The 14,367-nt window shown below is 44.1% G+C and overlaps 1 protein-coding gene and 1 pseudogene across 3 annotated transcripts; both read left to right on the forward strand.

Moving 5' to 3' along the window:
• The first annotated feature begins 4,603 nt into the window (after positions 1-4,603).
• Tifa (TRAF interacting protein with forkhead associated domain) lies at positions 4,604-13,843 on the forward strand. 3 transcript variants are annotated; one of them, XM_038311361.1, is made up of 3 exons: positions 4,604-4,660; positions 6,736-6,795; positions 12,451-13,843. In XM_038311361.1, exon 3 carries the CDS (start codon positions 12,464-12,466, stop codon positions 13,019-13,021), a length of 558 nt encoding a protein of 185 aa, XP_038167289.1. In that variant the 5' UTR covers positions 4,604-4,660; positions 6,736-6,795; positions 12,451-12,463; the 3' UTR covers positions 13,022-13,843. The 3 variants fall into 3 exon arrangements, with proteins under 3 accessions (XP_038167289.1, XP_038167290.1, XP_038167288.1); XM_038311362.1 differs by lacking the exon at positions 4,604-4,660 and adding an exon at positions 4,765-4,819; XM_038311360.1 differs by lacking the exon at positions 4,604-4,660 and adding an exon at positions 5,050-5,293.
• On the forward strand, positions 13,128-14,066 carry LOC119800681 (annotated as a pseudogene).
• The last annotated feature ends 301 nt before the right edge of the window (positions 14,067-14,367 follow it).

Here is a 14,367-nt window from a genome sequence, read left to right on the forward strand (position 1 = left end):
TATAAAGGAAGTACATTATAATATACTTAGAAAAACTGGCTACCCCACCATGCTCATCTAGGTTTTATAATTTTGAATATAAAATGCTGAAGCAAGCTGATGTCACTCATTCATTTGTATAGCATGATAGAAGTGTCCAGTTTGTGCCAAGTGCTGCCGTGGAGCTGGGGTGCTGACAGTGCACACAAGCAATTGGCCTTAAGGACCCACAGTGACAGGTGAGTAGAGGATAGGCCTGAGAATTAGCTGGGTATGTGGGCAGGAGTAGGCATACACAATTAGCACTTCGTGCTTCATCGTAATTAGTATGCCCTTTTGTCTCTAAAACACTGGCAAATCTCGGAAAACCTTCAGGTTTATTATCATAAACAAATAAATTTTGGAAGTAAAACTTTGAGTAGGAAGACTGGATTGTGGGATATGGTAGGAATCAAGAAACAAGAATTCTAAAGCTATTGTGATATTCTAGACATAACTGAGGGCTGGGCTCAATTTAACCTGGATAATGGAGGGAATGAACAGGCTTGAGAAGATAAGCAAATAGGAGTCGATGACTTAGAGGTGATAAAAAAAAAGAACCAGCATTGGAAATGAGCAAGGAGATGGACAGGAGAGATAGACACATGCTAATATAAAGATGATACTAGGAAGTAGATGACTCTTCTTTCTCCTTCTCCTCCAACTCTTTGTTCTGAAAATTAAATCCAGTGCTTGACACAATCACCAGACTATAAACCAGGATTTATGGGGAAAAAAAGAGGGATTTGATCTACAAAGAAGTTGGGAAGAAAATGTCCAAAATGGCAGTAAAGAAAAAACAAAATTATGTACCACAAATCAGACAAAACCAGCGACATTCTATGTAGCTCCTCTTCAAAAGTGATTTGGTTGAGGATTTCAACAAGGTGACATCAGACTCAACCAGGATCGTGCACTTGATACTAGCCCTGCCTGAAGGCTGGGTATCCAGGAAAGGTGATGGCAGACATATTCTTGGAGAAGTAGTTGAGAGTTCTTACCTGGATCAGCAGGCAGAAGAAAGAAAGAGACATTGGGACTGACTTGGGCTTCTAAAACCTCAAAGCCCACCCCTAATGATACACTTCTTCCAACAAGGTCACACCTATCCAATAAGGCCACCCTCCCTATCCTTCTGAAATAGTGCCACTCCCTGATGACCAAGCATTCAAACATTTGAGCCCATGTAGATCATTCTTATTTATACCACCACATTCCACTCCCTATAGGCCTGTAGTCACATCATAATGCAAAAATGCATCCAGTCCAACTTCAAAAAAGTTCCCGTAGTCTATAATGATCTCAACACTGTTTAAAAGTACCAGCCCCTTGTATAATCAAAATAAAAAAGCAGACCGCATACTTCTAACATGCAATGGCACGGGACATACATTACCATTCCAAAAGCAGGGAAAAGAAACATAATGAGGAAACACTGGATTAAAGCAAGACCAAACCAGCAGGACAAACTCTGAAATCTGCATCTCTGTGTCTGATGCTAAAGCACTCTTTAGATCTCTAACTCTTTTTCAACTTTGTTGACTGCCACGTACTTCTCTCTCTCTTGGGCTGGTTCCACACTGGGTCTACAGCTCTCTTTGGCAGATATCTCATAACTCAGGCATCCCCAACATTTTGGGGTCTCCAACACAATCCAGGCTTCACCTTCACGGCTTCACACAATGGCCTCTTCGGGCTTCCACTCAGGGACACCCCAATACACATCTAGCCTCAGCAGTTTTCCTTAGCCACAGAGGGAGATTCCATAACCCCTTTCTCATATTCTCGATTCTAAGAACAGAACCACCTGGCTAATGCTGCCAAGAAGCTAAGTATAATTAGGAATTCTGTGGAACCTATATCCTGGGCGTTGGCAGTGATGATGGGAAGACTGTTACAATGAGACATTAACTGACTAGCCTTGACAAAATTTTATTTAATTTTAAACAGGAATAGACATTGTGTATTTCAAATTGTTGAAGGATTGATAGAAATTTGCTGGGTTGTGGACATTTGATGTTATTTTCAAACTAAATACTAAGTCACATTATGATGGGACACCCCTTCCTTTTGTATTAAGAACATATGTGATTCCGCTTGCTTTGGTTTTGGCTTAGTAAACGAGTCAGGCCTGGCTCTTGGAGTAGCCACTTCCCTAAAGAGCTCAGCTCAGTTTCAGTGTACTTCCTATGAACCCCACGTTACTCAATGCCTTTGGCTCAGTCATGGGAGTCTAACTAAGTGTACAAGTTGGCTGAGGCCTTCAGTAAGGTCTCGAGAAAGGAGTTTAGTCTCTGATGTCAAAGACGCTGGCAGCCACGAGCATATCTGAATATCAGAAGTCTCACTCCTTGAGGCCAGCTTGAAAAAAAGATGAGTTCATGGGACAGAGAGAGGGCTCAGCCATTAAAAGCTAAGTTCACAAGGGCCCCAAAGAAGGTTTTCTTGCGTGACAACCACAGTAAAGCAAAGGGAAAATTTTGCTTCCTTTTCAAAAAGGAAACCACAGAACTGGGTATGGTGCACATCTGTAATCCTAGCACTGAGGAGAGACAATGGCAGGAAAAGCATGAATCTGCGGCCAAGCTGGGCTGTACAGGGAGACCCTACATTCCCTTTGAGGGAGCAGCAAAAGAAGAAAAAGTGGGGAGGAGGAAGGAGGAGAAGGAGGTGGAGGAGCAAGGAGGAGGAAGAAGAAATAAAACATGAGTTCCAGCAGTCATGTTCTTAGCAGATTTAAAAAAATGTATTTTTGAGAATTTCATGCAATATGCTGTGACCACGCTCTTTCTGCTCTTCCTTCTCAGCAGATGTGTGAGGGCAACACAGTGGGCTGCGCATGTCTCCAAGCTGACTAACACGACTCTGCTTAGGATTTAACTTTGTGCCAGGCACTTAATGTGTAGAGGCAGGCAGATCTTCTTGAGTTTGAGGCCAGCCTGGTCTACAGAGCAAATTTCAGGACAGGCCCCAAAGCTACAAAGAAACCCTGTCTTAAAACAAAACAAAACAAAACAACCCAAACCACCCCCCCCCCAAACAGAAAAAAACTGAATAAAGATGAAGCAAAATCTGAAGCAACTTTCTGAAATAATCTCATTTAAAAACTGCTTTTAATGGTCTTATACAAAGGAGCAGCAATAAGGCACAATTAGAAGAGACTGCCTAATTCAGGGAATGAGTGATTTGAGGTCACTTATTTTGTTTGTGTCCTCTGGGGATCTTCAGGAGACTCAACAAACTGAAATCACAGAAACAAGTGAGCCCGTTCCTTTTGGGCCCTTGTCTGAGTCAAGGTTTTAGACTCCTTCTGGCCCTCTGTCACTTGTCAAGAAGCTGGGGAGGGCCAAGGTTACTGGAATGACCATATTGTAACTGCCTGGAAGGTGATAAGCACAGGCCAGTAACTGCAGCCACAGCTGACTATCCCTCAGGCCCCGAGGCAACAGAAGCTCCGAGGTGCACATGCTTCGCTGATTCTTGTTGCCCACAAGTTGATTTCCAGTTCTGAGATCCATGATTGTTGACCAGTTGTCAGAGGGTTGCTATTGTGACTGAGCTTAGGTTCTCATTTCAAACTACTTGCTTATTTAAAGTCCCATTCTGGGTCAACCAAGTCAACCAGTTCAGGGAAACTAAGAGAAGGTTCGCTCTCTAGTATCCTGAATTTTCACCTGCATTTTCCTTATTAGTGTTAACAGCCCCTATTTCTGTATTATTGGAATTAAGCAAAGGTTTCCATACTTGTGTATAATGCACTTTGACCAAATTCACTGATTTACAACTCTTCCTTACTCTACCTATTTTTTCCCTTACATTTTCTTTGACTTAACTTTAAAGATTAAGGGTTTTGGTGTAATGAGATGAGTAGGCCCATAATGCCAGCACTCAGGAAAACTGGGGCAGGAGGATCTTGAGATGGAAGCTAGCCTGAGCTACATGACAAAGCCTTGTCTAAAAAAAAAAAAAAAAACCATTATCAACAAAAAGATTAGAGCAGAAACCCCAATTTTTGCATTATTTTACGCATGAGTTTATTTGGCACAACCAAATTGGCAATGTCTTATCTTCCACCTGCTTTGATGCTGCCTGACTGAAAGAAGATACTATGGTTGTCTCTAGAAATAATAAATGTTGATCATTAACAAACGAAATCACAGCCTTTACTGGAATCTGCTTTACTTAAAAGCAGACTTCCTGGTCCACTCTTGGGTTCCCAACTGAAATTGGAGAGAAAAAAAAGCCCTCCTGGTAAACTGCCAACAAAGCAGAAACCACAAAGTCCTCATCATTTTAATTGCCAAAGAAGGACAGAGTCCAGACAAATAACAGCTTCAGAAAAATGAAGAATCTGTACGTGGGTTCCCAAGCCCGGAGGACAGCTAGTACATCCTCTGCTACATCTCCAGTCGCTCTGGTTTGCTCTCCTTCTGTTCTTCATCTCCTTTCTCCCTATACAGAATCCCATTCCCATCCATCTCCGGACTCTCGCCTTCTGTTTTCCCGATCCAGTCTCCTTGAACTTCGGAAATCAGTGTTCGAGTACTCACTGTGCTCTGAAGAACCCCCCACAAGGTTGCTCTCCCCCCCCCCATCCAGGGCTGTGTTGGGCGAAGAAGGGAAGGTCGGCTGGAAGTAACAGGTGAGGAAGCTTCTGGACTGCTGTGTGTACAGGGTGGCAACATCCGGAGGCAGGTTCCAACCCTGTCTTTGCTGTGGCTGGACTCTTATCTACTCCCCTCGCCCCGCCCTGAGTTCAGCATCAGCACAGAGTAGTCACGGTCCCCATCCCGGACAGCAGGTACACATCCTCACAGTCCTAACTATTCCTCCAACTCCCTGCTGGTCCACCACCCGACGGCCGCCCTTCACCAGGAAGGGCCCCAGTTCCCTTCTTGTCAAAGCCTAGCTCCCGGATCACATGTAGTCTAGAGCAGCCTCTCGTTGGAGAAGGCGCGGTCAGCCCGGGTGCCCGGCTCCCCAGACCGGGTCAGGAGACCTCGGAGGGCAGGGCTTCCTGTGAGAAAGGGCCGGGAGGACGGTGGTGACCTCCTGGCTGGCTTTGCGGGCTTCCTGAGCGGCGAGGACTTTGCGAAGAAACCCACACGAGGCCGCTCTTGGCGCGCGCGTGGGAGGTTCCGTGGCGCCGGAGGATCGGCTACTGGCGGGTTCGGCGAGCTCGCACTGCCGTGGCAGGGACGGTCCCCCCCACGAGACCACGTCCTGCCATTTTCATCAGAGGCTCAGCAAGGCTCACAAACCCTGAAGTCCCCAGGTCAGCAGTCTGGGGTGAGGGTGAGGAAAGTCACTTTCTTTTTCTTTCTTTCTTTTTTCTTTTTTCTTTTTTTTTTCCCCTCCAAGAGGGCAGTTTTGTCAAAAAGTTTTCAGGGGGTCATCATCTGCTGCCCCTCCATGGCTTGATTTACAGGCAAATGTGCACTACACAACAAGGAAAAGTTTAAAAATATTATAGACAGCTCGATCCCAGATATATAAATTTAGTATGTAATCTTTACAAAATAAGGGAGATACGAGCAATACTGGGAGGGCGGGTGTGTGTGTGTCTTTGTTTTCTCCCGTTCTTTGTAAACTTTTCACCTAATCGGAAACCAGAAAAAGAATGCCCATTGTGCATTCTGGCTCACGGGAACCAACGTCCTGGTTCCCCGCCGCCTAGCTCAGTCATTGAACTAGGGAAACTTTCCCACCTGCCCAAGGCTCCCCGGAGAGCCGGTCCGGGGTGCACAGTGTTGGTCCAGACCCACCTCCCAGCTGCAACCAGATAACAGAAAAGCCGGCCGTCGTCCTACTCGGGGATTTTCCCCGGGCTTTCGGCTCAGAAAGAACTTCCGGGTGCTGGAGGGGGAGGGGTGATCCGCAGGGGGGGTCCACAGCCACGGAAGGGGGGTGAAGGGGACTCGGATGGGGTTGAAACTGGCGTGTGGACAGAGGGAGACAGAGACTCGCGGTCATGGTCACTGGAAAGCGCTGTGCTCACCTCAGGCTCTCCACTCTTGGTGCTTGCTTTTGCTTTTCCTCACTCTCCCTACAAGATTGGGAACAAAAAAGGCTGCTGACTCTGTAGTGTAGGTCTTCTTTGGCTTAAAATTAGCGGACAGAAGTCTTCTAAGCCACCCCGCGGGGCCATGGCAACTGAGGGAGTTGGGCAAGAGGATCGTTTTTTGCCTTTTGTTTCTTCTAAGTTTCCTTTCCCTTTCTACCATCTCAGTTTTGGGTGTTTGTCAGGGAGAACAGCTTTTGCTAAAAATAGAAATGTCCATCTTGAAATCATACTCTGTCTTAGAAGCTAAGAACTGGAGCAGAAGGAGGTGAAGGTGAACGTTCTAGAGGGGTTAATTTTCCTAGCTCGTCATTCAGAGGAGAAACTTCTCTTTACAGCCAGCACTATTTTAAACAAAACAAAACAAATTCTCAAAATGTGAGAAACCTTAATCGCACGTGACCTCCCAGGGGAGCCGAGCAAACTTTCTGTTAAACTGTTTGTCCTCCTGGTTCATTTTAGAAAAACATCTCCATCTTCTTATTTGTGGCATTCGAAACCAGTATCAGCCTCCAGCCAAAGCGGAGCCGGGTAGCCCTTCACCGGTTTCACGGGACACAGGGGTCAGAGAGGAGGTGCCGTGTGTATAGTTGGGGTGTTGATGCTACTTTGCACCTAACACACCTACACATATCATTCTTCTTTTCCCTCCTCAGGAGAAGAGAAAAGGCTCTGGAGTCCTGATCTAGCTAACTGCTGTCACTGAAGGCTCTCAGGTGAGTATGTGCCTCTTGGGATCCAGCATGCAAAAGGTTGGCTCTGAGTCTGGAGCGCAGGGCTGTTGGCTCAGGCCTGTTGGCAGAACTTGCTTTTTATTTCATGTATCTCTTTGTTATAGAATAGTTTCTTTGTTAACAGAGTTTGCTGTTGGCCGGATGTTAGTGTTTTACAAGTTAGTGATGTCAGACAGCAGTAACAGACAGGGTAAGGCACATGTTGCTAATGAGACTTTACTCTCCAATTCTACTTTATTCCACAAAGAGAAGATGACTTGTGGTTTTGGTAAAGAAAAATACTGTTAACTATTTGAATAGGTCTGAGCGTACGTGGTATCAGATTCCGAAGATGCAGAGTGTGAGGTGAGAAGGGTCTCTCTTGTTGGTGCTTGGTTTGCCTTTCCTCAGTTACCCTGTATACCCTGATGGCCTTCTGTGTATTTGGTAATTGAAAACTAGCATAGTTCAAAACTTTTTTTTGAACCTACTGCTACCACCCTTAAATCTGTTATTCTAGCTACTGATTTCTGTCTTCCTACTGAACACTGAAGTGCTAGAGATTGGAGAGATCAAGCTGCTTTGGAGAGGGACCTTGTGCCTCTGGAAAGTAGCATGTTAGTTCGCTCATTGGCCTTTGTCACTCCCCAAACAATCTGCTCAGCTGCCAGGGAATGGTAGTTCTGTGCTTGTGGTCTCACATGCAGGTGTCAGGATGATTGACATTTGTGGGAAATTGATGCTTTGGATTGCATCGTCTTAAGAGGCAGCACCAGCAGCTCTTCCCCCCTTCACAGTGGAGTCTAAGTTGGTACCTTGCTGGCAACAGCACACATACTTCTAAGCCCCCCTTCTCTTAGCTTCCTTAGTTTCCAAAGTATAACTCTTAGCCCTGGAAGAAAGGCAGTCTGTGGAGGGCTAAGAGACAGTGCGTTAGAGTTTGCATCTGGACTTTGACTCCTTGTTTTAGACCAGAACCCATTCTTTAAATTCTCGGTAACTCCGTCTCCCTCTCCTGTAAAAGGGCAATCCATAGGACTCTTCTGAAGATAAGCTAAGATGGTACAGGACAGGACTCAGCACCCTGCCTAGCATGTGAGAGGCACATCACAAGTAGAAGTCCTCTGTCAATTTGTCATCATTTCAGGGCTCCGAGACAGGTGACTGCATTTGTCATCTTAGGCGACCCTAGGAGGCAGCAGCAAATGCCTCGAGAATCCCAGGAAATGGATCTCTTGCTCATAGGATAGTTATATGCCTTATGTGTCCATCTTTGGCCCTTCTCTCTGGCACTCAGCCTGAACTACTTCTTTAGGGGGCTGCTGATGTTGTGGCAGGGCATGAAGGAAAGCAAAACTACACGGCAATGGCTTTTAAAGCATCTTGGTGATGGCGCACACCTTTAATCCCAGTACTCTGAAGGCAAAGGCTGGGGGGTCTACAGAGTGAGTTCCGGTACAGCCAGGGCTACACAAGAAAACCCTGTTTTGGAGGGAAAAAACTGCCAGGAAGTAAGCTTCAACACAGCTTCCACAAGTGTTTCTATTTGTGTTGGTCATTGTTAATGGGCCAGCAGCAGTCTCAAGTAGGGGATCCTTCTCTAAAGGACCAACTGGGAACAATAGAGAACAAGGAACAGTAAGCACTCTCTCTACCTTGGTGTTGGCTGGAAGGAATCACAGTTGTGGACTCTGAGGTCCATCAGACCCTAAGAATGCATTCATACCAAGATTCCTGTGGGCCCCTGACTTAAAGAGTATGCCAGTTTCCCCCTTATGGTGAGGGCTATGTCTGTCTTCCCTGGGTCCCGGGACTGAGAGCCTATTTGCACCAAATGCTTTTGGCAAATGGATCAATTCAAAAGACAGAATGTGTTATCTAAAGCATACAAAACTGTATTTAGCTGTCACCAAACACACTGTATTTGAGAAACTACTGTTTTTTTTTTTTTTAAACATAGTTCTTTTATAACCATCAAAGCCCGTGGATGAGCTGGAGCTGAACCATTCCCTGGACAAAGTAAAGATAGTTTCTGCTCTTCATTTTTTTTTTCTTAACTCGTTGCTTCTTATCAGAAAACCCTGTGTGTGTGTGTGTGTGTGTGTGGTGTGTGTGTGCGTGTGTGAGTGTGTGTGATATGTGTTGTAGGCACGGGTACCTGCATGCATGTGGAGACCAGAGGCTAAGGTCAGGTGTTACTCCTCAGGCGTCTCCTACCTTCTCTGAGACAAAGCCTCTCATTGGCCTACCTTTTTTGCAAAGTAGGCTAGGCTTAGCTGGCCAGTGAGCTCCAGGGGCCTGCATGCTGCTGCCCTCTCTCTTACCAGCACTGGGATGACATGTATGTTGGACATGCTCCCGGGTGTTTATGTGAATCCTGGAGATCTAGGCGTACTCCTCACGTTGGCGAGGCAAGTGCTTCACCAGCCAAGCTGTCTTCCAAGTCCTTCATTTTAGTTTGATGTTTTAACTTGCAAGTGTAATGCAGTTTTACTGCAGAAAAATTTTAAGTGAACAGGGAATATAGGTGGAAATTCGATATCACACAAGGTTCACAACAATGAATTTTTTTATCAATTGCTAATTACATCGTCACATAACAGTGTCATTATTCTCATGCATGTTGTCTGCTTCCCAAATAATGAGACTTTATTATCATAATGGAGAATATTCAAAAGATATCGTGAAGTGGTTTAATCAGTTCTTCCCATTGCATGCTAGCTAATTCTTGCCTGCTTATGTTTTAATTATTTTTATATCCTTGGGCCCAAGATTTTGAGGATTCCTCTCACTGCTATTTTTTTTTTAAATTTACACAAGGATCTCTTTCCTTGTTACAAAGTTCTGTATGCTGCAACAATGTCTAAGAGATATGAATATAAAATGAAAGATTAATTTATAAGTTTACAAAAGACATTTTCCTTGGCTGTCATTTATGGAATAAATGAACGAAGCTTGATTTTAGCAGCCTGACTTTGTAAAACAGAGAAGAATAATGTCTTCAAAGCAGACAGCACTGGGTATGATGGGGACATTGGGAGGGGCTACATATGGAGACCCAGACTTAGGTGTGTTCTCTTGCCATGATGTGACACCATGACCAAGGCTTTCAGTTAGAAGAGTTTATTTGGGGATTACAGTTTCAGAGAGTTAGAGTCCGTGACCTTCATCGTGAGGACCGTGGCAGCTGCCAGGCAGGCTTGGTACTACAACAGTAGGATGAAAACTCACAATGAAACACAAACACCGGGCAGAGAGAATTAACTCAGAATGGTGTCAACCTTTGAAACCCCAAAGGCCACCATCTCTATGCCGCCTCTAACAAGGCCACACCTCCTAACAGTTCTACCTACTGGGGACCAAATACTGTCATATATAAGTCTATGGGTCTATGGGGCCATTCTCATTCAAACCATCACAGACCCTCTCAAGAAAAGCAACACAGCAAAAGGCAAAGATCAAAGGGTAGTGAAAGTAGTTTTCAAAACAGCATTGTTTTGATACCAAGATAGTAGTTTAATACTAACTGATTAGCCAGACAGTGGTGGCACATGCCTTTAATCCCAGCACTCGGAAGGCAGAGGCAGACAGATTTCTGTGTGTTTGAGGCCTGCCTTGTCTACAGAGTTAGTTCCAGGACAGGTTCCAAAGCTACAGAGAAACCCTGTCTCAAAAAAAAAAAAAAAAAAAAAACAATAAACAAAGAAAGAAAAAAAAAAAAAAAAAAACAAAACCAAAAACAAACAAACAAAAAAACCCTGATTTTTGCTTTGTTATAAACAAGACCAGAACAGCTATAAATTTCACTTAATTGTAAAATCTCATTGATGAGGACTGGAGAGAAGGCTCAGTGGTTAAGAGCACTGGCTGGTCTTCCAGAGAACCCCAGTTTAATTCCCAGTATCCTCATGGCAGCTTACAACTGTCTGTAACTCCAGTTCCAGGGAATCTGATACCCTCACACAAACATATACAGGCGAAACACCAATGCACATAAAATAAAAATCAATAAAATGTAAAAATATCATTGAAGAGTATTGCTTCCTAGGCCCTAACTCAGCAGGAGCAGATAAAAACCAACCACACGGACAAGTGAGAGTCATTCAGAGGCCACAGTGAACACTTAGCAACCATTGGCAGTGGTGCTCTCAGCACACTTGGTGGAAGTTGTGTGGCTAAGGCAAAAAGTCACCCATAGGCATGAAGCCATCAAGGTCCAGAACTAAATATAATGTGTTTCTATTTGTATGAGAGAAATTATTCTCTGTGGAGAAACATGTGCTTGCATGCATTTATGTGTGCGTGTATGTGCACATGGGTATGTGCACACATGTGTGCATGCTCACATAATTATACTTATGTGGAGAACCTGTTTGCAGAGTTAAAGGCCACTTTGTAGTGGCTTTCTCTAGGACAAAAAAAATTAAAAGATTAGGATTGAATGAGAGCCTTGTTTCTAAGTGCTTTTTATTTCTTGAACTTTTAAGTCATATGTGCAGGTAGTTTTAAAACGTTAGGTTTTTTTTTTAAATGATAGTTCTGATTCAAAATAGCTTTAGGAAATTTTAAGAAATGAATTTTCCTGTCCTGTTTGTAATCCTATAAACAACACCCCAACCCACCAGCACTGTAGTAGATCTATGCAGTGTGAGGTCTAGTTGGGGCACCTCAGGCCTTGGGTTCCAGGGATGCCAACAGGAGTTAGGTGGAATTGCTGTGATTAATGAAGGCTTTTCAAGATGTTTACAAATTACCCCAGTAGCAGTGAAGGCTACTGTGCTGGCCTCATGCGAGTTGCTAAAAATGTGACATCTAAATTATAGAATATAGCAATCATTCAAAGTATTTACTGTTTAACCATTAATCTACTAGAAACTCAACATTTCATTATTTAAGGTGGCAATGTTGCAAGATTTATTTATATAATTCTAATTTAAAATGTTTATTTTTTGTGTATGTGGGTGTTTTTGCTTATATGTGTATATGTGCACCATGTGCATGCAGTGCCCAAGGAGGCCAGAAGAGGGTGTTGCATTCCCTGGAACTGGAGTAACAGAAGGTTGTGAGCCATATATAGATGCTGGGCATCTAACCAGGTTCCTCTGGAAGAACAATCAGTGCCCTTAGCAGTTACCCCATCTCTACAGCTCCCTGTTTATAACCTTTAAGTTTTTTATTTAAAACAGGTTTCACAATTTATATTGATCATGTTATACTAGAATTAATAGAGTATAGGTTTTCACTGTGTATCAATCCTCAGAGGATATTAAAACTCAAACCGATTGTTTTTGGTACAGTGTCACTAGGTAGCCCACGCTGAGCTTGAACTCATGATCCTTCTGCCTCTACATCTCAAGAATTAAAAGGGTGTGCCACCATGACACACCTGATTTTATTTTTAAACTACATCCGTCATGTTTCTAGGCGTGTGTCACTACTTAAATGAGACTTCCCTTGGCTTCCCCTGAATCACTGCGCTGCTAATAATCATCACCTGCATGATGAAAATGGTCAGAGGAGAAATGAAACAAGGCGAGAGAAGAGGGATTAGTCTAGTATTCTGTACATCGTTTTCTTAGCTTAGGATCCCTGGCCACATTTTGAGCATCCTCTTAGCGCAGTCTGGGCTGAACTAACCTGGTGTTTCAACTGTTGCAGGCCAGAGAGCGTCATGATGTCCTTTGAAGACGCGGACACAGAAGAGACCGTAACTTGTCTCCAGATGACTGTTTATCATCCCAGCCAGCAGCAAAGTGGAATATTTAAATCAATCAGGTTTTGCAACAAAGAGAAATTTCCTTCTATTGAAGTGGTGAGATTTGGACGGAATTCCAATGTCTGTCGCTACACTTTTCAGGACAAACAGGTTTCCCGAGTGCAGTTTGCTTTACAGCCGTTTAAACAGTTCAACAGCTCTGTTCTCTCATTTGAAATAAAAAACATGAGTAAGAAGACCAGCTTGATGGTGGACAATCAGGAGCTTGGCTACCTCAATAAAATGGACTTGCCCTACAAGTGCATGCTTAGGTTTGGAGAGTATCAGCTCCTGTTGGAGAAGGAAGACGGGGAGTCAGTGGAATCTTTTGAAACACAGTTTATCTTGTCTCCGAGACCACTCTTACAAGAAAACAACTGGCCAACACAGAGTCCTATACCCGAGGATGGGGGCTATTCATCCTATTTTACCCATAGGACTTCTCCTACAGAGATGGATGAGAACGAAGTGTGAACAGAATCCAAGCAGAGAATTGTGAAGGAGGAGGACACATGGGTAGACCCTTGAAAGACATGCTACCTCTTAAGAGTTTAGAGCGTAGTGTTGCACAGATGTCTGCATGCTGACTTTGGGTTTAGTAATAGCATTTGGAAGTCTGTGGACTGTGTTTGTCATCAACTTAGTGAGCTCTTTGCATTCTGGACCTACAGAGAATTAAGTACACACCTGTAAGGGTTAGTATATAAAACGTATCTTCTGTGTAGTGCTATTCTTGCTTCTTTTCCTGCTTGATGGCACGCCCATGCTTTGTTTTGGTAACAGCCATCTCTTGGCTTGGTCACATCATTTCATAGCAGCCTTTGGTTTCCAGGTTCAGAGCTCAGGCAGATTGCTCGCTGGTGCCTGTGGCATGTTCCTACTTGCAGAGCCGGAATCCTGGAATGAGTTCTCGAGTCCCCTCTGAGTCACTGTGGGTTCATTACGGAAAGTTTTGAGAAAAGCACCTTGATTTTCTTTCTGTGGAATTATAATGTCTCTCCTAAGATGTCAGTTTTGCTTTTCTGTATGGAGGACCTACAATTAACATTTAGAGAACACTGAGATTAAAATTATTTGCCACACAAGGTGGCAGCCACCACAGTCTCTGGAGTAAAAGTCCCTCAAAATTTACAACTGTTGGAAGAGCCGGAAGAAGGCCAGGAGGGAGTAGGCACAGCACAGTTAGCTAGGGTCTAGAGGATGATGAAGACCTGACACTTACAAGATGGACAGGGGTGATACCTGGGCCTCCAAGAACCATTTATGAAAACTGAATATACAGTTTAAAATAGGATGTGGGCCTAAATACCCAGAAGCACTTCCATCTGTAAGATTTGTAACGAAAGTCATTATGAGTGGCGTGAGTAGTTCAAATGGCGTGGTGGATCCACGGGTCACATGGGTGCTGGCAAAGCGGCAGAATTCCCACAGCCTCAAAGTCACCCTACAGGAGCTTTGGCACTTGACAATGCCAAAAGAGAACATGAAGTTGACACAGCCACCAGAAGGACAGTGTTAAGGCAATTAGCCACCAAGGCCCCAGCCACCTCTCCCCAGTCCAACCCAAGTCTCTATTTTCCACAATAGTGAATTTTCTAGATTCATTCTGTAGATCCCAAAGTCCTGGAGAGGAAATTCCACCGAGACTTCATCCATCCTTAGACACTGTTTTGATACTGATTTATTGTCTGTTTGAAATACCTGAGTTGTGCTGTGTCATATCTTCTGTGGAGTGTAACCACTGGCTGCCTAGTTGAACTTCTGGGACCAAGAAGGTGTGTTGAAATCAGTTTCCTTTGGCAGCAGTGGGCACAGCTAAC

This window comes from Arvicola amphibius, chromosome 14 (assembly GCF_903992535.2).
Source record: "Arvicola amphibius chromosome 14, mArvAmp1.2, whole genome shotgun sequence".
Lineage (NCBI taxonomy): Eukaryota > Metazoa > Chordata > Mammalia > Rodentia > Cricetidae > Arvicola > Arvicola amphibius.